Source organism: Sciurus carolinensis, chromosome 4 (assembly GCF_902686445.1).
Source record: "Sciurus carolinensis chromosome 4, mSciCar1.2, whole genome shotgun sequence".
NCBI lineage: Eukaryota > Metazoa > Chordata > Mammalia > Rodentia > Sciuridae > Sciurus > Sciurus carolinensis.
In genome coordinates, this window is record NC_062216.1 from 156,279,815 (window position 1) to 156,305,594 (window position 25,780).

The following is a 25,780-nucleotide window of genomic DNA, read 5'->3' on the forward strand; positions in this document are numbered from 1 at the left end:
TTTTTTGGTCACTACTATTCTGGCAGAAGTGTGTTTTGTTTAAAAAATTCTCTAATATCAAGTGGTAGACCACTTGCCCAGCATGCCTAAGTCCCTGCGTTTGCACTTACCACCACCAAAGTAAAAGTACAGCTTTCCATTTTAAGGAAACAGATGACAGAGTAGTGAATGGATCACACAGGCTTCTTGGACTGCAAGCAGAAGAAACTTCCTTGGGCTATCTTCAGCAGGACAGAAGATAGCTTGTAAAATATAAGAAAAAGGGGCTGGGGAGATAGCTCAGTCGGTAGAGTGCTTGCCTTGTAAGCACAAGGCCCTGGGTTTGATCCCCAGCCCCCCCCCCAAAAAAAAAAAAATCTAAGAAAAAGCTGGACCAACAGCCTTAGGAAGGATAAAACTAGGGTATCTTTAGGAATCTAGGTTATAGAAGCTGAGGGACAGACTTTGTAGAGTCCTACCATCAAAATATCTCACCTCTGATTTTTTTTAATATGCCATTATGCTCATGAATCAAATGCCTAGTGGTCTGTTTACCCTTTGCTGGGGTTATATGTCAACCCTATGGTTTGAGCAGCTTTGATTGAGAGCCCTACTAAGATGTGAAAAAAAGGTTTTTTCTCAAAGTATCACGGAGGTGAAAACATGGATGTTGGGCAGGTTGGAAGAGCTGTCCATTGCAATCATATTTTGGATTATATTGGTTTAGGGTCTGGTCCCAGTACTTCATAGACCAAGTCTGGTTATTATTATAGAGTTGCAAAGTGACTATGTTTGTGTGATGCTGGCTATTAGCAAGTATCTTATAGGTACTGTAGCAAGAAGATGCTGGTGGCATAACGCTTTCTTCAGCCAAACAATATAACTGCTAGAGTTTCAAGGTGATGTGATTAGAAATAAAAAGGTAAGTGCCCATTGAAAATACTTCTCTTGATTTATCACAACCTAATCCTGGAAGAGGAAACTGTCACTACCGGTTAGATGTTTTTCCTGTGAGGAACTGGGTTATTCTTCAAAGTCACATTCCCCAAACATACTCCTATTCTACTCTGCTGAGAATAAGGAATAGCCTTATCAAAATATCTTTTTTTTCCCCCTTTTTTGCAGCAATGGAGGTCAAATTTAGGGGCATGTGTATGTTAGGCAATTGAGCTCCACACCCCAGCCCCCAAATATCTTTTAGAAGTGTCAGTTCTAGCCCAGTGGCTTAAGAGGCTGAGATAGGAGGATCACAAGTTCAACGCCAGCCTTTGGAACTTAGTAGGGCCCTCAGAAACTTAGACTGTCTCAAAATAAAAAGTAAAAAGGACTGGGAAGTAGTTCAGTGGTAAAGTGCTCCTGGGTTCAATCCCCAGTACCAAAAAAGGTTCTCTTGCCCTTCTGCCTTCTGCCATGGGTTGATGCAGCATGAAGGCCCTCACCAGATATGAGCTCCTCAACCTTGAATCTCTTAGCCTCCAGATCTCTAAGAAATAAATCTATTCTTAAAGTATCCAGTCTCAGGCATTCTGTTACAGCACAAAACAGACTAAGACACGGTCAGTGGATGGAAAATTACTATGAAGAAACCCCAGAAGCAAAGAATATTCTGGCTAAGCAGACTTAACAGGATTTTTGCTGAAGACAGGCCAAGGTGATCAGACATCCCTTGGGGATGATGGAGGATGAGAAACCTTATCTGATGTAAAGGGTGAGAGGTTCTCCTGTTAAACTGACTTAGCATTCTTGTTAAAACTATTTTACAAGGAAGTACACAGTTGGACTGAACACGTACAGGAGTCCAACTTAAGTTTGGTCAAGCAAAGAATCTGTCATACCTGAACTTATGAAGCATCTAAGATGTTTAAGTCTCAAGCATTATGAATCAAACTTATTATCATGGAAATATACTGAATGTTCTACCACAAGGTAAACTTTAATGTAATTGGAACTGGAAAGGAAAAAAAAATGCTTTGTGCATAAGTTCCCCCCAAAATGTTGGACCTAAAATTGAATGGCAAATATCCTTAGCAATTGAATTCTTTTAAAGTCTAATAACTGTAATTTATGGAGATGTCACTAGGTGGCAAGTAGTTGCCTGGTTAGGAATTTTTCTTCAGAAATTAATGCCTGAGAATCTTCAAAAACATTTAATAGAAGTCAAATATCCTTTCTACGGCCGAGTCACATTCAACCAAAGATGGCTGCACCAGGTCCAGCAGAGTAAAGGTGGTAGCTTAAACTCTGGCAGATTAGAACTGGAGAAGCACCGACTGTTGGGAGAAGAGCAACAGGGTCAAGATGGAAAACCATAAACCACATGATACTGTCGAGGAAAACTCAATTTTTGATATCGTAGCCAGAAAAATTGAACATCTACCAGAAACAGAAAGGAATCTACTTTTGAATATGGATCCACATGCTGCTGATAGCAGTCATTTTTTCTATGCATCTTGCATGTGATAGGCCCAAATAACTGTTGGCTTACCAATGGCAGTGCTCCCATTTTTGACAGCGAATACATCTTTCAAAGGTTTTGTAAGTTTACCTTTGAGTACAGGTACGTTTGAATTGTGAAACATCTATAACACAGGGTGGACTCGCTGGCTTTTGTTTTAGGAGCTCTGTACTCTGTTTTCTTGGCTATACCTGTAAATGATGTCCTAGCAGCCAGGTATCAGCCCTGCTACCACAGAAAGGAAATACCTTAATTTACCGGATTAGAATTTCTAAGCCTATCTTCAGAGAGATGTTATTTCCCGTTTTACTTCAGACTATATTTGCAGCATACCTTGGATCTAGACAATCTAAAAGTACTTATAAAGGACCTGAACTTGGCCTAGAAATTCACTGATTTTAAGCAATTGTGTATGCAAAAATAAAATTGTAAAGATAGTTAATTTTCTTTTGTAAACAAATTTAATAATATATATATGTATCTATAGATCTAGACACATCTCAAAATAAGCTGCACTAGAGAATGTTGCAGGAATTGTCATTCAACTTAATATTTAAAGCATGCTGAAAAACTTCTAATGATTATACTCTTTCTAGATTTTATTTTACCTTAATTTGTGGCACTCACCTGATAATAATTTCCCTTTAAATCCAGATAAGTAGTAGATCCAGGTCTCTGACACCAGAGCCCATACTCTCATCACAACATCATACACTGCCCCTGATTATCTACTATTCACAGATAGACTGATAGCCGTCAGAGAGTTGGAAGGCCCTTTTGATATTGTCTGGTCCAATCATAAATACAAATCTATGCATGTATATTTTTATTTTAGAAATTAAACACAGACTCAAAGGATAGATATTTGCCTAAGGTTTTAATCTGAGCAGCAGATCCATGTACATGCTAATGTCCTTAAAGCATTTGTCAAAGTGTCCAACATTCATAGTGATGACTAGCAATTCCCCCTTGATTCATGCTGCACATTAAAATGATGGTGGCTTTCCTAATAAGAAGACTTCCCATTCTATTGTAGATAGTCTACTGCATCTTTCCAGTGTTTTCCTTGTCTCTTGAGCCACTTAGTTCTTCCACTGGCTTAACAAAATGTGAAACCTTAAGAAAAAAGTACAATTGGAGAAGCAGGTTAAAAAAATGACAACTAAAATTACTTATTCAAATTGGCCTTAGGCTGCACTTATTTTAATTTTTTTCAAAATGTAGTAATACTACCTATGCTCATACTTTCTTCGCTCCAGAGCAATAATACTGTTTCTTTACAAAATGCTTTATACTTAAGTAAAACATACTCTTTCTTACTTTATATACTTTATTTTATTTCATTTTGAAAATAACTTCAAGTAAGAGAGCAGAATCTACAGTTCTAGTTTTAAGAGGTACACATAAAGAATTTAAGTGGCTACAAACAGAAACAACATGTATCCCATTTGTTTACAATAATAAAAAAAAAAAAGAGAAAAAAAAAAGAATTTAAGTGGCATGGCTAATAAACTAGAGGCATGTTCAAACCACAAAGAATCTGTGAACTCTTTTGCACTGCTCTCGGAGCTGTGTTGACCATAGGCAACGGGTACTCCCTCTGCTGACGAAGAAAACTCAGCCTCCACACACGCTAAATCAATTCTCAGTTAGAAATCCTAAAGCCCGTTAATACCCATTTTTTGTTTTGTTTTGTTTTTTACCTATTTTCACCATAATGGCCTTTACCTAAACACACCTATAATGTTACTTTGAAATGACGATCCTCGGAAAACTTAACACTCTTGTACTTAACTCTATTTAGAATCTCCTCATTCAGATAATAACAGCTAACAATGAATGCTTACCATTGCCAAGATTGAAATAATTTTTTCATTAAATCTTCTTTAAAATGTAAGTATGTAGGTGTTATTAACCATACCTTACTGATAAAGAAAGAAATAAAACTTTGGACCACATGACAGGCAAGATGCTGAGGTGGAATCTGAAACCAGGGTTGTCCCCTTCCAGGACTTGGGGTCTTTACTATGATGCTATACTGTCTTTAGTTCCATCAATGCCTTATAATCTCAGAACATAAAACCTCGATGTGCCACTTTTCTTTGTTCATCAGCTTCTTTTCTAGTATCTCTTCTTTCTCATTCAATTCAGATTTCAACATCTGAAACACTGTCTCACTAATGTGTCTTCAATTCCCTTGTATTCTTGTCCTTCTGCAACATCTGACAAAGCAAAATCTCAGCTCCTAATCATTGTGCTAATCCACCTTTTTCTGGTCCAATTTTCAAGTAAATAAGTGCTGCTGAGAAAAATCTTCTGTCTGATTGGCACCACTAAAATTTGTAATCTTCTACTTAATCTGAATAGTCAGAATTACTCATCAATTCATGAATTAGTCTTTTCTCAATTCCTTTCCCATCTATTCCATTCCTCCCTCTAACTAGGTATTTCAAACCATCCCCTCCTCATGCTTTTCCCCCAATCCTCTCGGGCAACATAGTCTCATTCACTCACATCTGTATACACTGTCGCCTTTATTCCAATATCTCTCCTCCTGTTCTAGGAAAACACTTGATCTCATGCCCTTGAATTCACTTCCTTATGCCTCCTCCAGGACCTGGCTCCCTCAGCCATCTTTTTTTTTTTCCTTCAATGTTCCCTTTCTTCTGATTCCTTCCTCTCCACAGATCAATATGCTAAAATCTCTCCCTTACCCCAGTTATTGTCCAGTTTCTCTCTTCTATCTTGTGTATCTTCTCTTCGTTGTCCATTCATTCCTCTACATCTCACTGCAACCTGACATTTTTTTGCCTCTCCAGCTACTAAAACAGCTTTTACTAATTGGCTCCAGATAGAGAGTATCCTGATCACCTGCCACATGGGACCCTCCATTCTGAAATGTTTCATTTCGTTGGCTTTATGGGCATAACTCCTCATTCTCTTCCTAACATTTCTTCTCTCTCATTCATAGGTTCCTCTTTACTCATACTTTGACTATTGGTGTCCCTTAAACTTTTATTCTTAGACCTCTTATTTTATTTAATAGACTGTACATGACCTCAATTTCCACCCACAGCTCAATGACTTCCAGATATTTATTTTTAGTGCATATCTGTCCCCTGAACTTCAAAATTATACATCTAATTGTCCTTCTGAAAATCTTAACCAGAATGTCCCACATGTATATTAAATTAAAAGCCCCAGACAGATTTAATCACCTCTCTAAACATGTTCTCTTCCTTTTTTTTTTTTTTCTACTTGAATTGTTGGTAGTCACCCTACCTACAAACCTGAGTGTGTGTATGTGTGTTTGTTTGTTTATTGAGACAAGGTCTTGCTCTCTTTCCATGGCTGGTCTCAAATGATCCTCCCACCTCAGCCTCTCAAGTACTAGAACTATGGATATGTGCCACCTTGCCCTGTGAGAGTTATTTGTGAATCAGCTTTTCTCCTATCCTCCAGATGTAATCAAGCACTGCCCATTTTACCTCCTGAATAGTTCTTAAGCCTGTCCCCTCCTCTGCATCTCTTGCTTCTGCCATAGTACAGGCCTACGTCATTTCTCGCTGGCAATACCTTCCTAAGACCTTCTCCAGTCCCGCTGCCAACCCATTCTCCACATAGCTTCTTGCATGCTCTATCTCAAATACAATCTGGGCATGTCACTTTCTTAAACATAACTTCCAATACCTTCTTGACTGCCCAATGGGTTCCCTTGGTTGCCAAATGAGACCTATTCATGAGCTGATCTCTCTCTTTCTAGTTTCACTTCTTGTCACTCCTTGACTGCAGTTTCTTCTGCTTACACATTTTTGCTCACATTATTCCTTCTGTCTGGAATATCCTCTTCTCCACTTGTTTGGCTTAGTTAACTCTTCCTAATTATTTAAAGCATTATCTCTTCCACAAGCCTAGTCTGAATCCCTCAAACTAGATCAGATAATTTTCTTCCAGGTTTCCATAAACTCCTCTGGCTTGAACATATCCTTATATCATATATATATATATATATATATATATATATATATATTTTTTTTTTTTTTTTTTTTTTTTTTTTTTTGGTATTAGGGATCAAACCTACGGTATGAAGCATGCTAGGCAAGTGCTTTACATACCACAGACCTGCATCCCCAACCCTATCCCTATCATATTTTGTGATTGCTTTATATGGCTGTCTCTCATTCATTGATTCTTTCACTGAATTTTTTGGACAAACATTTATTGAACATCTATGTGGCAAACACTTTGTTTTTTTTTAATTTTTTTTGTTGTAGATGGACACAATACCTTTATATTATTTATTTATTTTTTTAATCGGGTACTGAGGATTGAACCCAGGACCTCACACATGCTAGGCAAGCACTCTGTCACTCAACCACAACCCCAGCCCAATCACTTTGAACATTAGAATGTGAGCTAATTGGAAGCAGGAGCATTACTTTTTTTTATTATTTGGTGTTTGGCAAGTAGCCTGGCAAATAGTAGAAATAAAAAATGCTTAGTGAATAGCTGAATGAATGAATGGAATCCTAGATACGGGGAAACATTGTGAATCAACACACACACTTTAAGTGATTACTTTAAATTTGGGGAAAAGTGCATATAGCACCCAGCACAGAGACAATTTGAAATTTTAAATATTTAACAACATTTTATAGTGTTACAATCCGATTTTCTGAAGAATAGATAAACATTAAAAAGAGAGAAAATAGCCAGAATGGTGGCCCATGCCTATAATCCCAGAAACTCAGGAGGCTGAGGTGGGAGGATACCAAGATGGAGGCCAGCCTCAGCAACTTAGCAAGACCTTGTCTCAAAATAAGAAATAAAAGGGCTGGGGATATAGCTCAGTTGGTAGAGTGCTTGCCTCGCAAGCACAAGGCCCTGGGTTTAATCCCTAGTACCGCAAAAAGTAAATAAATAAATAAATAAATAAACAAAATAAGAAATAAAAAAATAAAAAGGGGCTGGGATGTGATTCAGTGTTAAGCATCCGTGGGTTCAATTCCCAGTACCAAAAGAGAGAAGGGGATGGGGGGATGTAAAACAGTTAAGCTATTTAGGGGAAACTATTATCAGCTGACTCCCACTTTCTCAGTGCTTCTTGCACATGGCACTGTGCAAAGTACTTACATTCATTATCTTCCTTTTAAAAAGCATACCATTGAATGGAAATAAATATTAAAATGTTTATAGTTCTTCCACTTCCCTCAAAAGCAATAAAAAATTGAATGTAAAAAGCTGATGTGGTAATAGCAGTCAATTTAAATTTATTAGGAAATTAGACAAAAAATCAAATTAATCTGAAAAGGTTCCAGATGTTAGTTTCATAATACTTCCTGAATATCACTGTTTAATTGCATCAAATAGGATACATGTGGCAACACTCCTGTTGCCATATGCCCTGTGTTCAAAGAAGGAAATTAGAAAAAAATGGCACTGGCCGAGAAATTCTATGTAATAGAAGCAAATAAATTTGTGATCTCCTCTGTAAATGTTCTTCTAAAAATTAATTATGCTTTTGAATCTTATATTTTAGGAAAAATGTTACTTAGTTTTAATATATTCATGATATAAATATTTAACAACTAAACTATGAAATAGTATATACATATATAGTATATATGAAATAGTATTGTTCCCATTTTATGTCAGAAAACAGACACGAAGGGGTTATTAAAATGGCTTGTTTGAACATTTTGGCCTTAATACCCACATTATATCTATTATGCTATCAGACTCCCACATGAAAATCTTGGGAAATTGGTATTAAAAAATATTTTGAAGTTTTAAAAAATTCTAAGTTAAGGATCCAGATCCGTTGCCATAAGACTTTGGGTTTTGAAAAGAATCATGGAATCTACTCAACTGGGTCGGGGGTGGTCAGGTTCCTTCTCTATAAAATTTGATCCTTTCTCTACAAAGGAAGGGGGCAGGGCTGAGAGAATAAAAAAATAAGAAAAAGAATCACACAGTCGGGGGAAAAAAAGACAACAGCACAGGAGCAAAGAATCAGACAGGTGAATGATAACTGAAGGGGAGATAAGAATCAGAAGCAGCAATGGGAAAGTTTTCACCTTCTTAGAAGAAAGGTAACCAAAGAGTTTCCAAAAAGAACTACGTAGAGAAGAACTTGCCCTGGGGATATTTAAAAAATAACCTTAATAGCACCACTTTTTATAGCATTATATATTTATTACATATTCATTTTTGGCATCTTTTCCAACATACTTACCAATAACCGTTACTTAATAATAAGGAAGGAACAAGTCTGAATCCATACCTGGATATGGCATCTGAATCTTCTCCAAGCAGAAGCTTCTGAAGTTTCTTACTAGCCAGATCCAATAAAATAACTGGTGTCTACATAAAAACAGGGATTCACAAATACTTAATGTGATTTTTTTTTCTAACCAAGAATTCAACATAGAAAAAATATCTCTATTTTCAACCAATGGTAGAGTAAAAGGACAACAGATGGAGAGAGGGGGTGGGTGGTAGAAAGCCTGTGAATTATAAAGGGTATGAATACTTGAACATTTTTTGGCATTCTTAAAATCTAATTTACTGCTCTCATGTATGTCCTATATTTGAAACTAGGTTAGTGAAATGTTACCATCATTAGTGAAATGTTCGCCTATAATAAAAATGATTGTACTTCCATAATAGCACTTGTCTAAATAACCTTACATTGTAATTACATGGTCCATATGTATAGAGTGGCTCTAAACATTAAAACATTTTTTTAAAATAATTAATACTTCTTTCCCAATTTTGATTTCCCTAAAGGTAATCCTAGACTACAACACATATCTGGAGAAATAATCCCTTGGTTAATATTGTTACAGAGGGTACACTCCAGCCCTTCCAGTGCTGAAGCTCATATACAGATAGTCCTTCATCATGGCTCCCAGGTGGCCACTTGTCCGGCCACTTTCCAGCCATGAAGCTGTCCTCATTAGTTCATTCTGCCACTCAATAAAAACTGAGTGATTGCTATGTGCTAGGTGCTATTTCAGGTGACAAGTAAGTAGAGCAAATTCCTGAAGTTATAGTCTCAAAGGACAGAATGCAATTTTAAAAATATATTGGGCCGGATGTGGTGATGCACACCTAACAATCCTAGCGACTCAAGAGCTGAGGATTGCAGGTTCCAGGTCAGCCTGGGCAACTAAGGGAGACCCTGTTTCAAATGACAAAAGACTGGGAATGTAGCTCAGTGGTAGGCTGTCCCTGGGTTCCATCTCCAATACTGGAAAAAAATATAAATATGTGTAAGGTCAGATGCGGGTGACCAGATAGGAGTCCGACCAAAAGCGGTTGAACAAGGCTTTATTGGGGTTTGACCCTCGGGCAAGATCACCAGTCCTCCAGGGTGAAGGCCAGGGTAGAAGACTGGAGAATCAGCGCGAGGTTCTGGCTGGTCCAGAATTGGAGTGGGAAGGCTTGAGGGTTTAGTGTCCCCCTGGGGTTGGCTGGGGCCTCCTTTGATTGACGGGCGGTTGCAAGACACCGCTAGGGTTTATTGGCCGGGGTCTGATTGGTTGTTCTTTGGCACATGCGGGCTGCCTGATGCTCCGCCCCCATACAGCTGCTCAGACCGCTCTAACAATATGTATACCAGCAAATGCATAACATAATTTTTTAAACTGTGATATGGGTCAAAAGAAAACATGAAGTAGCAGGGTAAGAGGCTAAGCGAAGGAGGCAGACAACTCAGATAATTAGGGCTTCCATCCTTCTGAGGGGTAATATTTTAAGCATAGATCTGAACAGCTGTGAAGAAGTAAGCCATAGGAAGAACTGGAAGAAAAATGTTCCAGACTGACACTAGACAGCACAGATAAAGCCCTATATCAGGAACAAGCTTGGCATGCTTGGGAACCTCTATATAAATACTCCCAACTCAGCCTCTCTGAAATACCTCAGCCTCTAATCTCTGGAAACCAGTCATCAGAGCTCTTTTCCTTGCTTCCTGGATCCACACCCCCTTTTCCTCCAGCCCAAGTCAAGTTCCTTTTCTTCTTTTGTGGTCTGCTACAAAATTTGAACCAATGTTTTTTTATGACATTACTACTTGTGACATGAGAGGGAGGTGGAAAAATGGAAAAATGTTTTCTAACTTCTGTGATGTATGCAGGAAAGATGCGAATTCATTTAGAGGAGGAGGAGGATAGAGGAAGAAAATGGAGAGAAGCTGAGTGGTAAGGAAGAAGAGGGAGAGGAAATATTCTTTCTAAATTCCTGATTGGAATCTGGGACCCACCTTGCAGGTAAACTATATATGAAAATTTTGGTTAATGGAAGACTCCATTACTTATACTTAGGATCACCTTCTCTTAAATAATAGAAACTTCAGTTATGGCTTGACAGAACTGTTGCAGAATTTGAATGAGCCTATTTCTTTAAGATATGAGATAACTTTTAAGTGAAAAACAAATGGAAGGAGCAATTCTATATAAAAGCGGGATTCATTGTAGTATATTTGAATCTGGACATGGCATAATTGGTAGATTTAATTCCCAAGTACTTCCCCTTTCCCTTCTCCCTCCCTTTCAATTCTGCAAAGAGCTTTTTTTTTTTTTTTTTTTTTTTTTTTTTTTAGATGCTTAGGAGAAATAACACCACTGAAAGTACTGTCTGGTACTGAAAATTTAGTAGTGAGGCTAAAAAAGCAAATTTTTTCTGAAGCGTTTTAAAGTATATTAAGAATTTGACCATGTTTTACTGGCTGTACTGTTGCCCTCTGTTTTAAGTCACCATATCTCATGCCCATATTATTTCAGTCTCCTAAAAGGTGTTCTTACTTTTGCCCTTGCTCCTTTATAATCTATTCTCAACCCCAAAACCAGTTATCTCTATAAATGTCAGTCAAATCTCACCACTGCTTTGCTCAAACCCTCCAGTAATCTTCTGTGGGAAGCCATCCTTATCTAGCAGAATCAGACGAGGTTAAGTCTCATGACACAGAGGCCTGGAACTAGCAGACATGGAGGTCTGTCCCAGATTGCCGGCTGTGGGGTGCGGGGTGCGCGGTAGGTTTGTGATACTGCACTGTGGGCGTGTTTCCCAGTCTGGTTCTGTGATAGTTCCCCTGAGCATATTGCCTCCCCTAACTCCACCCCATCCGGTTAATCACAGAAGATCCTCCGGTTCCAGGCTTCCTTACCTGTGTGACTAAATAAAAGAGAGTCTGGCTACTCCATGTTGTTAGAGGCCAGAACTGGTATGGCCAGACCCATCACGCCCCCTCTCATTTAAAAAGAGTATTGGTTCTTTTGTGTTTATTGATTAGATAAGCTTATGGGTAACTGATTGATTTATAGCCAACATCGCCCTCTGGCACTTAACCCTTTTCTCATCCACATGAACGTGGCCGAGAGACCCCCACAATCTTCTATCTTACTTCAAAGAGAACCAGCCTCCACTAGCCTGTGAGGGCTTTACTGTGATCTGTGTACCCATCACCACATCTCTCATCTAATCTTACGTCTTTCTCCTCTGTTCACCACTTTGTTGATGTTCACACCACTCAGGCATGCATGACACCCTGGGCTTCTCCTCTGGGAACTATTCTCCCTGCCCAAACACACTCCTCCCCTCTCCCCACCCACTTGGTTGACTCTCTTTCCTTCCAGTCTTTGCTCAAATTTCATTCTCTAAGTGAATCCAACCTTGGCCACTCTGTTTAACACTGTAAACTCCTGTCCATCCCTGGCCTACCCTCTCCATAAATCCCTTCAACCTGCTTTTTTTATTTTTATTTTTTTCTGTGGTATTTATCATGTTCTATCAAACTATATGACTTGATGACTTATTGTGTGTGTAACTTAGTCTGTCTTCCTCCCCTTGGATATATAAGCTCCTCGAGTCTTGGATCTTTGTGTTTTGTTTGCTGATAAATTTCAAGCACTTAGAACAGTGCCTAGCATATAGTAACACACAAGAAATGGGTTGAATAAATTAATATACTTGCAAATACTGAAACTGTTTTAAGTTAGTTTTCTTCTTATTAGCAGGTGTGGGGGACAGCGTTCCTTCAAACTTTGCACATTACTTATTAAGTAAATTACTTACTAAGAGAATGATTTTTCTTTTTGCTTGGCACAAATAGCTAAGTAATAAATATACTCAAGCAAAAGACCAGAGATACCTAGAAAAGCTCAGAGTAATACTCTAGGAGAAACCAGATCACTTGTTCTGCCTTTACTTTTTCTTTTCTTTTATTAGAGCTTAATAGTTATATATAATGGTTCATTTTGACAAACTCATATACACATGATTCTGCCTGTACTTTTAATAATGATTTGACTTGCAAAGCTGCTTTGGCAAGTTTTCAGAACCACTATTTTGTTATTATACTGTAAGATAAATATTAGGCTGAATGGTTTTTAAAGAAAAAATGGCAAAAAATTGTAAAAATGTTACTGTAATTTTTGTCACTTGTTTTTGCAACTTTTTAGGCATCAGGTTCTGATGCAATAGCCATAAAAGTAAGTAGCTGCTGTAATTCTTCTCTAATGTTGGGCAACAACATTAGATAGAGTTGTATTACTTCAAGTGCTTCTGTTATTTTCTCATTTTCTATTATGTGGGTTACAAAGACAACAGAATATGGGACAAAAAATGGAGAGCAGAGTACTTAGTAGTAGATTAAAATGCTATGGTGATAATGACTCAGGAGGCTGAGGCAGGAGGATCTCAAATTCAAGGTCAGCCTCAGCAATTCAGTGACCCTGAGAAACTTAGTGAGACCTTGTCTCAAAATTAACAATGAAAATTACTGGGGATGTAGCTCAGTGGTTAAGTGCCCCTTGGTTCAAACCCTAGTATTAAAAAAAAAAAAAGGCTATGGTGCTACATTTGATTTACATTTTTTCACTTTAATTTTTTAAAATTATAAAACATTTCAAACACACACGAAATTATATAATATGCTGTGCAATTACTTCTAGCATTATCAAAGAGTATTGTGTATACAACATGATAGGTACATTCAAAGCTAAAAAGGTGACATAATGTCATTCAATTCTTATTTTGCTAAAGGGTCACCAAATTAATACATCAGAAATTAGTATCTCCAGGTACTTCAGTTCTCTAATTCTTATATTACCTACATGTAAATACATGTTTCTTATAATCTGTGATATTGTACCTTAGATCTATTACATTTGCTAGTACCGTTAACATGGTAGTAATAGAAATAAAATGAAAAAAGACTCCATGAAGTACCTTGATACCGTAAAAGAAAACTATTAAAATATAATTATCATATAATACACAAAATTTTCTATTTCAGCTCATATATTTTTAAATGTTTCCTTATGCAAAATTACAGTTTAAACATTCTCTCTTACCTAAAAGTTCAATAATTCCTAAATCTATATCAACATACTCATCGATTAATAGCAAATCTCTTTCTTGATTATAATACTTAACTATTTCAGTAAAGAGTATCTTCTTCTGAATATTCAATCTTGTCTCTTCATTTCTGTTTTGCATTAACTGCTGCCTAACTGTATATATGAATTGGTCTGGGAAATATTTCAAACATTCAATTGCTGTATTAAATCAGTTATCCTTCCTGAAGAGAAAATGTAAAACAAAATAAATTATGGTTAACATTTGCATTTAATGAAAGCACTGTTTGATAAAATACAATAAAATCTAGCTCATTTTTAAATCCAAAAAAGTAACTTTTTTTCTGAGAGAATTCTTTCAATAAATTTGCTGTATAAATAAAGGACTGAATGAGGGGGAATGGATCTTTTCCTTACCAAATACCATCATACTTTTGTGTACCTTTATATTCTAGAAGTTAAAAATTTTTTTGGTCATCTTTTTGTTATTTCTAATTTTGTTAAATTTTGTTCAGAGTTCATCTGTTCCATTCCATTAGTGATTTCCCTTCCTTTTCCTGTCCAATAATGAGATGCATATAGTTCTAGTATGATTTCAAAATAAGACAGGTTGAATATCCTTTACCCAAAGTGCTTGGAGTCAAAAGTGTTTCAGATTGGGGGAGTTTTTCAGATTTAGGGATATTTGCATAGACTATTAACATCTTATCAAGTTCAGGTCTCCAAAGTTTCAAATTTCAGAGCATTTCAAATTTTCAAATTAGGGATACTCAACATGTAACAAATATTTCCCCAAACCAGACGCGCTATTTACCCTACAACACATTGTTTTCTGCCTACCTCAATAAGATAAGAAATTTAGGAGCCTATTACCTCTCCCAACACACCCCACAGACTCCTTTGAGAGGCCTTCATGTCTGCTGCTCTCCCAAATCTGCCCTACTATTGCGGAGACAGGTTGCTATTTACTATAACTTCCCTTAATGGTATATCCTTTCTTAACTTTTACACATTCACACACAGTCTTACCTCATCCACTTGGGATCTGTGTGTGTGTGCAGGTGTGCACACAAAGTGGAGAGAAGGGAAAGCAAAGGTGAGAGCAAAGATCAAGTGTGTTACCTACTAATGTTTATTTTTCTCTTCATTTTTTTTCCCATCTTGGGGTTCTGGTTATTTCTTTTCAGTCTAATTAAAGTATTTCCTCAAATATTTCTTAGGAGTGTTCTTTTTAAATGTATTTTTAGTTGTTGATGGACCTTTATTTTATCTATTTATGTGTGGCTCTGAGAATCGAACCCAGTGCTTCACATATGGCAGGCAAACATTCTACCACTGAGATACAACCCCAGCACAGGATATGGTTCTTGAGTGATAAAATATTTTTCCTGTGGGTGCTGGGGATCCTTGTGCATTCTCAGCAAGCATTCTTACCTCTGACCTCCATCCCCAGATCAATATGAATTCCTGATAATTCTTAAATATCCTTCCTTTCTCCCTCCCTTCTCTTCTTTGCTATTAAAGAATGGTAGATCTTGCCTAATATGTGATTCATTATCTTTTAGATCTAAGCATTGCAGATGAAGAAATTATTGACAGTGATTGTTTTTCTCTTATAGATAACCTGCCCTTTATGTCTAAAAGCTTATGAAGGCAGATGGACTGCTGTCAGTTTCCAGCAGGGGCACCTAAAGAAATTCTGTTTCTTTCTCAGAAAACTTGGAATGGAAGCACCATTTGACCTAGTTATCCTACTCCTTGGCCATATACCCAAAGTACTCAAAATCAGTATACTGTAGAGACACAGCCACATCAATGTTTATAGCAGCTAAATTCACAAAAGCTAAACTATGGACCCAACCTAAGTACCCTTCAACAGATAAATGGATAAAGAAAATGTGGTATATATGCACAACAGAATATTAGCCATAAAGAAGAATGAAATTATGGCATTTTCCAGTAAATGGATGGAACTGCAGACTATCATGCTAAGTGAAATAAACCAATCCCCTAAAAGAGTAATATTCTTTCTGATATGTGGATGCTAACACACAATGGGGTAGGGGGGAAGCATGAAAGTTCACTGGATTAAACAAAGGGGAATGAAGGGAAGTGAGGGGAAACATGAATAGAAAAGACAGTAGAATGAGTTGAACCTATGTGCATATATGAATGCACCTCAGTGAATCTCCACATCATGTACAACCATAAGAATGGGAAATTATACTCCATATATGTATAATATGTCAAAATATATTCTACTGTCAAGTATATCTAAAGAAGAAGAACAACAACAAAAAAACACAACCTAAAAATAATTAAGAAATCCTGTTTCTTTTCTGGTGTCCTTATATAATACTTTGAGTTAAAGACCCTTTGTTTGGGTCTTTCTTATCCTATTGTGATAAAGGGAAACCTGCCATATGCAAACATGACTACAAGCTGACTAAGTGGATTCACAGGTCTTTTAATCACTAAGCTCTTTCCAGGATCTGAAACTTTCTGGCCTTGGAGTCTGATGTTCTTTTCTTATGTGGCCCACATGGAAAGATAGCATTTTATCAGTTCTCTCTGCTGGAATCCTAATGGTACCCAAGATCTTATACCCACAGCAGCTGGTTTATCAGGAGTGACAAATCTCATGGAGCTGAGAGTAAAAGGGAAGGAAGTCTCTTTCAGGTGACAGGCTTCCCTGAATCTCTTATTCACAAAATGAAGCTGATTTTATGATAGGGCTTATCTCATTGGACTGAAAGTTTTTTCTTTTGTGTATGTTTTACTAGATTATGAACTCTTTTAGGGCAGGAATAAATAAATAATGGTTATATTATTTTATGGTCATAAAATGTAAATGATTGAACTTTGGATGTTTAGGGACAGAATAATTGACATATAAATGAATTCATATAAACAAAAACCTTTGATTACCAATGATTTTGTAATTCATAAAAAATTGCTTTTTTGTTAAGAGTAAATGAATATTCTCAGTGATTAATTTGTAAAACCAAGATGTTATCAGTTTATAATATGGATATGTTCTCACATCATAAAGTGCCAAAGGCAAATATGTAAAAGAAATTTTTAGTTATAAATGACTTGTCAAAAAAAATGGTCACTTATTCAGATAGACATAGCTTAGAATAACTTCTCTGTCTAGACAAGTGTTAGAGATAACAAGATCTTCCTGTTTATTTAATCTAAGACTTTGCATTTTAGCTGGAGGCTCCAAAATATTTTCTAAGAATGGAAGATGAATCAATTGAAGGCTTAACAAACTTTGCTGTTTCCGAATACCTTCCACAGTTGAGAAAGAAAAACAATGCTATTATCAAGATTTATATATAAAGAACACACATTCAACCAATATTATAAAATTCTTCCATTTCTAAATACTTGAAAAGAAAAACTAATAGTAATATAATGGATTAACTCAGTGCAAGGAAAGTTTATATTTAATTTTTCTTTTCAAGATTATCGTTAAATAGACATCAGGGTTATGAGCCATATTGGTTTTATTTTCTGCTCATACTGATTATAAAGTGTTATTAACTTTTAAAATCAGCACTAGACTAATTCCAAATATAAAAATCATGCTTATAAAATATAAGTCATGCTTATAAATTATTTTACAAATCTGAGAGAACATGAGATTACTAATTATTTATATTTCTATTTAAAGCAACACAGATTCTTGGAGTTTGATTTTAAATTAAAATACAGGATTAGGGACATGAGTGGTGACATATGCTTGTAATCCCAGCAACTTGGAGACTGAGGCAGGAGGATGTCAAGTTTGAGGTCAGCCCCAGAAATTTAGGAAGACCCTCAGCAAAACAAGACCCTGTCTCAAAATCAAAAAAAGGTTGGGGATGTAATTCAGTGATACAGTGCCACTGGGTTCTATCCTCGGTAACAATAACAACAACAATAAAATACAGTATTAGGTTAATCTTAACTTGGACTTATGGTCATTCCAGTTCTTAATTAAATCTTCATCACTCTAGCCACCAGATCATAATGTTTTACCTTTCACTTAAACAAAATTATAAGAGCAATAATTATAGAAAATCTCTGGCAAAGCTCTCAAGTTAGTGAGTGGCCTCTGAACTGTTTGGCCCATAATCATGATTTGTTTGGTTATACAAGTAGTTTGAAAAAAAATAACTTGTACTGAAATGGGAGATTTCATGTGATATTCTGGGTTTTAAGTGTCTTTTTAAAAAATAATAAAATCTCACAGTATTGAACCTAAATTAATGCCTGACCAAAATAAGGTGATACAAATGAGGGTCACTCCATTTGGACTGGCATTTACTTTCATTTAACCACAAACCCCACCACTCTCCGTTGTACCCTAAGCACTGACACTGAGTATTAACTGCCAGTTCTGTAGTATTCTCCAGTTGTTTCTGCTACAGTAACAACCTATTTCCCAGCGCTATCTGTGTTAAGTAGGAAAAGAAAAAATAGCCTGAGAGGGCCATATATTTTAAGAAAAATTTCAGTATGTTCCTACATATCTGATAATTAATTACTGGCTCTCTGATCTGTCTGGATCCTACAGGTATCTGGTTTGCTACCTCTGAGTTATTGGTCAAATATAAGATTAATATTTTTTAGTAAATACTTAAGATCATGAATAACCTCTAATTCACTGGTCAATAACTACCTTTGGGCAGGGCACTGAACCAGGTGCCAGAAAAAGATACACAACAAATAGTGGGCTTTATACAGCCACACCCTAAGTAAGGAGGCAAGGATACCACACATGAAAAGAGGGAAGGAACATCTTACCAAGTCATCAATTAGTGCAAATAGATATATTATGGAATAGTCTGAAAGGAAAAAAAAAAAAAGACTCAATTGCAAGAAAACTGAACATTCATTCATTCATTCAACAAATATTTATTGAGACCTGTTTTGGGTTATGCATTGTTCTAGATGGCAGGGATATAGAAGTAACCCAAACAGGCAACTATAAAACAAGAGCAGAATGCCATTAAAAAAGAAATACTGAGAATTTGAGTGTGCTTTTAGATATCAGTAGAAAAGTTAGGGGATAAACTTGAAGCTATTTGCTAATAGATAAAACCAAACAAAAATTAAAAAGATGTATAATAAGAGAGAAAAAAAATATAAAACCAGAGAACTAGTTAAGAAGATCCAATATCTAAATAAGAGGTTAGAATTAAAACAGAGAAGGGATGATTAGGGAAAATGGAGAAAATCATCAATGAAATTATCCAAAGAAATTTCTAGGTTGAAACAACCCAGTGGATGAAAACAGATTTACCTTAAAGCACATGACTTTTGAATTTCATGAAGCGTGGGATAGGGAAAGGACAGCTTCGGGAGTGAAGGTGGAGAAAAGATCACATTAAAAAATCACTAATCAGAATGGTTTTAGACTTCTTAACACCAACACAATAAGCAAGAAGATAATGGAGAAATGCCCTAAAAATTCTTTGGAAATTATTTCCAACCTAGAATTTTGTCAATCAAATAAGAGACTACAATAAAGAAATTTTCAGAAATACAAATAAAAATGATCTCCTGTGTATACTTTTTTGGAAACAGACAATGTATAAAACCAAAATGAGGAGTAAACAATAAGAAGATACAGAAGACAGGATGTAAGAGATCAGAGAGAGAGAGAGAGAGAGAGAGAGAGGCACGAAGGCTGTGTCTCTGATGGGAGATTGCAGGATCACAGCTGTGCATCGAACACAGCAGGCGACCAGTACAAAATGAAACACATCAGAAATCCAGGGAAAGGATTTACCCCAACAAGAAGAAATTGATAAAATATGTGATTTAAATGTTGGAATCTGGAGCTGAAAATATATGTGAGTATAAAACAATTAAACAAAACAGAAAACAAAAAAGTATTTGTTCTAAGAAAAACAAAATGGTGGGCTGGGGAGATAGCTCAGCTGGTAGAGGGCTTACCTCGCAAGCACAAGGCCCTGAGTTCGATCCCCAGTACCGCAAAGTCCTAAAGGAAAAGGAATCATGGTTTACTCAACTTTATGGCCCAAATTTTGGGAACATGGTTTATTTTTCCAAAGTGATTTTCTAATTATATCAGGAAGATTGGGGGATGGAGAGTGTTTCTGAGAGAGGCAAGGAAGGAAAAAGACCCAAATTCCCATTTTTCTTTGTAGAAAATTAACATTATGTGCCTAAAACTGAAAATTCATGAAGTAGCAATAAAAGCATGTAATTTAGAGGTGAGTTTTAATTGGCTGCCTCTGAGGAGGAGAGAATGGGTAAGGGGACAGGGTCAGGAACCATTATTATTATTATTATTATTATTATTATTTTTGAATGAAACTCGCAGGGCTATTTGAATGCTTTACATTACGTGCAAGTATAACAAAGATAAAAATGTTTACTAAAGCACAGTAAGAGTGCCAGTTTTTGCTCTCTTCTGTGTTCTTTTATTTTAAATGTGATCTTTCTGATTCTTGGTTTCCTCATCTAAAATTGGAATTTCATCCCTCACTTTACAGGTCTACTGCAAGATTACAGATAAATATAAAATGCATAACACACTGCTTAGCTCAGAAAAAGGCTCAATAAGTAGAAATTATTAATCCCTTTACTGATGAATTATATCCAACTTTAGGAATTTCTAGAGGTTCCTCATGTTCTCAAGGGAAATTGACGGGAAAAGTTGTTTTTTTTTTTTTTAGTGGTGCTGGGATTGAACCCAGGACCTTGCACATGCTAGGCAAGCCCTCCACAACTGAACTACATGTTCAGCCACAAAACTGTACTTTTGTTTGGCTCCCCTTCTGCTTGTCCTCTAAATATTAGTTTCCCTTAGAGTTTTCTTCTAGGACCTCTTCCTACTTTCTTACATCCTTTGTGTACCCTATATTTTTTCCTTTTCATACCAATCTTAAGTCTTGTTGATAAACAAAGCCTCTCCAGTGCACATATCATGCTTGTCTTGCTGGTGTCGTGATTTGACCAAATGAAGTGGGTAACCATTAATGTGTCTGTATCCCTCCTGATTGTTCTAAGGAGCTCCTCTTTCCATAACTGGTGGCATTGTGAGAAGGAAAACACAAGCAAATGAAGCAAACAGTAAAGGGGAGTGGGACAGTAGGTAGCCTAAGTAGTTTGTTTTGAGAAAGGGAAATAGAGATGTCTTGGAGGTAGTTATACAATGGACAAAGGATATACTCATAAGATGGTCTTGGATTATAAATAATAAGGACTGGTAATACGACTCTATGTTTTCCCTGGTAGTACACACGATTGCACTTCCAGGTAATCTTGTTATGATCATTGTGAAAAATAACTAAGTATATTGTTGAATTTATGTTGCTTCACCTGTGTTGTCTGATGCAACTGCTACGTAGGAGTAAACTTTTACAGGGAAGAGAAGCACAATCAACACATTAAACATAGTAATGTTATCATATTTAAAAGATCTGTTTTTGGAAAAAGTAAAGTATTAGTGGTTGCCAGGGGTTAGAGGGGAGGGAAGAATGAGTAGGTGAATAGAAGAGGAGTTTTAGGGCTGTCAAACTATTTTGTGTGGTACTATAATAATGGATACATGTCATTATACATTTATTTTAAACTATGGAATGTACTACACCAGGAGTGAACCCTAATGTGAACTATGGGCCTTGGGCGATAATAATGTTTCAGCGTAGATTCACTGATTTTAACAAATGTATCACTCTGGTGCCTGGATGCCAATAGTGGGAGGTTGTGTGTGAGTGGGTCCCACACAAGGCTGTATGGGACCTCTGTGTACTTTTCACTCACATTTTGCTCTGAAACTAAACTGGTTTTAAAGTCTGTTTTAAAAACAGAAGTCAGTTCTTCCTTATAAAGTTCTGAAAAAAATGGTACAAACTGAAGTTACCTTCTTTTGAAAGCTAGAGAACAGAAGAGTTCACTGAGATATTTGGAGGTAGATCTGAATTCACACTCATTGTACTAATTTTTCTTACCAATCTCAAGTGCTAAAGGACATGAACTATTTTTATCTTCTGTTTGTTAAAGTAATGTGAATATTTTTAATACATACAAGATCAAAATTTCAAATATACATTTTAATTAATTTATTAAATTTCTTTATATGTTTCCTAGTTCCAAAAGGCAGCTTACAACAAAGGATACAAATATTAATTTAGTAAAATACCACCAAAAGAGGACAAAATAGGATTCTAAATAAAAAGAAAGCGTATATGTTAATTCTAAGGTTAACACAGTTGCTATGATAAGAATAGAAAACTTTGGCTCTGAGTTTCTGGAGTATCTTGACCTTTATTATAAAGACTGTCATTTTTAAAAAAAATTAGAAGGTATCAATTCTTCAGAGAACATAAAACTTTTTTATTTTGATATAAATTCAGAAAAATTTATGTGCCAATGTCCATCACAACAGCTTTAGAACAAATGCAGAAGTGGTTTAGTTTTTATCTGGCTATTTCTTTCCTTCCTTATAGATATAAAAAAAGAAACCAACAAAGTAAAACATTGAGCTTTAGCCCAAAGAAGACAGTTCTGCCAGGGTTTAACCACAATTTTTTATAGTGTTTTAGTTAACACTAACCACTAATATTTAAGGTTCTTTTGCTTTTATTTAATCAATTAACCTATTCCCAGCATCCTATTTTCTTTTGCAAGAAACAAAATAGTGTACTATCTTGAAACCTGTAAAGACTACTGTTGGAATCTTCAGATTCTAATTGTTTTTCAATTTTGCATAACTTGATTCCTGCTGACTCAAATACTCTATGATTCATTAGAACCTGGCAAGATGAACTCCTCTAAGATGAGAGATATCACTGCTACTTTAGGCACATATTTTACATAAGGTGATTTATACCAACAGCATTAAAACCAGTAAAACAATTTTTGTATGTCCATAAATGCTGCCTCCTTGTTTTTATTTCTATGTGAATCTGAAGGGAGTGAATAGTATTCCTGCAGTTGAGTAGCTTGAAAAAGCCCAGAGAATCCTGGGAAAAAATATTTCTAATAAATTAATTAATTTATTTTGGTACTGGGCATTGAACCCAGGGGTGCTCTGTCACTGAGCCCAGCCCCTTTTTATTTTTTATTCTGAGATATGGTCTCACTAATCTGTGATCCTCCAGCTTCAGTCTCCCAAGTAGCTAGGATTACAGATGTGTGCCACCGCACGTGACCCTAACAAATTTAAATTATACAAAAAGAAGTAAGTTTTTCAGTTTTAACAACTTAGTTTTTATCTAAATTAAAATTTTCATGGCATATCTGCTGCTAATGGCTTTAAGTTTCATCTCCCATTTTATATAAGCTATAATGTATTACCTAAATAAAATTGGACTACATTTGTCTGTCAATAATGAGCAAAACTAGGAACTTAATTTAATGTTAGCAAATATATTATTGTGTAAGCTAATATACTTTTAACATTAATGATTAGCTACTAACTATTCTTAACCTTGAAGAATACTACTTTAGAATACATTGAAAAGGAATGCAGATACATTCAAGTCTATTACTATGGAGCAGTGGTCTCACCAGGGGTTTTGCTTTTTTTTTTTCTTCTTTTTGCCTTTTTGACCAATAACAAGGTGTTTCTCAAAGAGAGCTGGGCAAGGAACTGAATAAAACCAATTTGTCAACTTTTTGTTTTTGTACCTGGGATTGAACCCAGGGGTGCTTAACCACTGAGCCACACCTCCAGCCCTTTTTAACATTTTATTTAGAGACAGGGTCTGGCTAGGTTGCTAAGGCTGACCTTGAACACATGATCCTACTGCCTCAACCTCCTGAGTCACTGGGATTATAGGCTTGCACCACCATGCATGACTCTCTTTCTCTTGTTAAAATACATGACAGTAGAGTGTATTTTGACATATTACACATACATGGAGTATAACTTATTCTAATAGGATCCTGTTCTTGTGGTTGTATGTGAATACTGGTGGGTATTCATATATGAATATAGGATAGTTATGTCTGATTCATTCTACTACCTCTGTCAACTGTTCTTGTTTAGAAATTTGCTGAGAAATAATAAAAACGTGTAAATCAAAATGTCCATTACAGGGTTGGGGATATAGCTCAGCTGGTAGAGTGCTTGTCTCGCATGCACAAAGCCCTGGGTTCAATCCCCAGCACCACAAAAAAAAAAAAAAAAAAAAAAAAAAAATGTCCATTACATGGGGAATAGTTAAATAAATTATGGCATAGCTTTACTATGGAATAGCAGGATGAAACAAAACTAAGTTTGTCATGGCAAAGATCTCGTTAAATATGAAAAAAACCCAAAACAAACAAACAAACAAAATCAACGAACTAAGCAGAGTAATTTCTAAACTATGATCCTACAACCTACACACAAATATAAAGATCTGGAAGGATGAACTTCAAATTAGTAACTTTTGGGAAACAGTATTGTAATGTGGTTGATGAAAGTGGTTGTTCACTTTTCTATCTCTGAATTTTTATAATGTGCATATGTAGTTTTTCTTTTTTAATTAACTGAAGACAGTAAAAACTTTTTATTGAGATATAATTCACATAGCACAAAAACTTTTTTTTTTTTTTTGCAATGGTGGGGCTAGAACCTGGGTCTTGGACATGAATCACTCTATCACTGAGATAATACCCAGCCCAAATTCACCCTTTCCAGGTAATTTGTATGCATGTTTGAGAAGCGCTGCTTTCCTGGACCCTCCGAGAGGGTTTTACAAAAGTAACTTCCAAAAGGCTAAGTCTGGGATCTGGGTCCTGAACTTGGGGAGGTAGGTAGCACAGGAAGGGGCGGGTCCAGTAAAGGGGCGTGTCCAGAAAGGGGCGGGACTCAGGTCCCCGCTTCCCTCACCTGCTTGCCGCCACTATCACTATACATTTGGCTAGTCTGGTAGGGGTACGCGTCTTGCCTGTCTTCTTTTTCCGGCAGAAGCTACCTTTAAAGACTCACGGAACTCGGCCGGCTCTGTCCTCGGCCGGGAGGACTATGGAACCGCGGAGTCAAAAAAGTACCGCCGTAATCTCTTGCGCCGGCTCCTCCCCCTGCTCTATAGCACCGCCCCCACCTGACTCGTGGGGGCGGAGAGAAGCCCAGGGCCCGCCCCTTCCGAGCCAACCGGAAGTGACGTCATGCCAGGGCCGGCAGGTCTTTCGGTCTTCTTTCCCCTCCCATACTCTTCCTCCCCGGTCCCTTCCCTCCCTTTCCCCTTTCCTTCTCCCGCTTTAGCCTTTGCGGCCGCAGGGCTGGCGGAGGCTATGGAGTAAGCAGACGGCAGCGGCAGTCGCGAAGGCTGAGCAGAAACAGCCAGAGCGCCTTTAGGGGGGCGGGGGGAACGCGCCCCAGCACCGCCCCTCCCGGGCGGAGAGTGGAGAGCCGAGAGGTAAGTGCCCGGCTGCGGGCACCGAGCGACCTCCCTCTGCGGCCGCGCTCTCACCTGGGCCTCCAGTGGGCGAGGAGGGAATGGGGAAAGGACCCGTGCGCACGGTAGGCCACTAGGGGCCACCCGTGCTGGTGACTGTTGCCTAGTGACGGGCTGCAGGCCGGGCGGCCGGGCGGTGGGCGCCCACAAGAAGACTGGCTGGGGGAGCGCAACCTCGAGGGAGCGGATCCGAGAGGCCCGAGTCCGCCGAAGAGGCCTTGAGGCTACGCGGGTGACTCGGGACCCGGGTGGTCTGTCGGGAGGGAGAGCCGTCCGCGCCGGCGCGGGAGCTCGGGTTTCGGTGGTGATCTTGGTACCCATTGGGGAAATAGGATACTACTCCGGAACTGGGTGAGACGGCTCCCCTCGGTTCTGAGGTCCGGCTCCCGTAACCTGGGTCACCTACCAGGGCCCAACCCTCCCGGTGTCCTCCTCTGACAGTAGCCTGTAGTTCTTGAATGGAAGGTTATTGTGTGTGAGGTGGGTGGGGCAGGTGTTTTGTTAAGGATAAAAGCCCCATCGGTGGTTTCAACATTCTTGTTTTTCTGAGCGAGAGAAAAAGATGAAGATTTAGA

General features: G+C 37.4%; 2 protein-coding genes and 1 pseudogene across 5 annotated transcripts in view; 2 read left to right on the top strand and 1 right to left on the bottom strand.

Moving 5' to 3' along the window:
• The first annotated feature begins 56 nt into the window (after positions 1 to 56).
• On the top strand, positions 57 to 3,540 carry LOC124983923 (transmembrane protein 126A-like; annotated as a pseudogene).
• On the bottom strand, positions 3,159 to 25,526 carry Depdc4 (DEP domain containing 4). Its single transcript, XM_053743386.1, is given in 10 exon segments — positions 3,159 to 3,550; positions 8,718 to 8,797; positions 12,588 to 12,628; positions 12,713 to 12,765; positions 12,767 to 12,799; positions 12,883 to 13,018; positions 13,792 to 14,018; positions 16,911 to 17,088; positions 24,696 to 24,722; positions 24,857 to 25,526. Coding segments are annotated over 10 exon segments (1,479 nt in total). The 3' UTR covers positions 3,159 to 3,516.
• Scyl2 (SCY1 like pseudokinase 2) overlaps positions 24,918 to 25,780 on the top strand; it is a 64,076-nt gene continuing 63,213 nt past the window's right edge. For all 4 annotated transcript variants that reach the window (XM_047550704.1, XM_047550705.1, XM_047550706.1 and 1 more), the window contains exon 1: positions 24,918 to 25,166. The gene's annotated coding sequence lies outside the window, so the exon portion shown is untranslated. The remainder of the gene's footprint in view (positions 25,167 to 25,780) is intronic.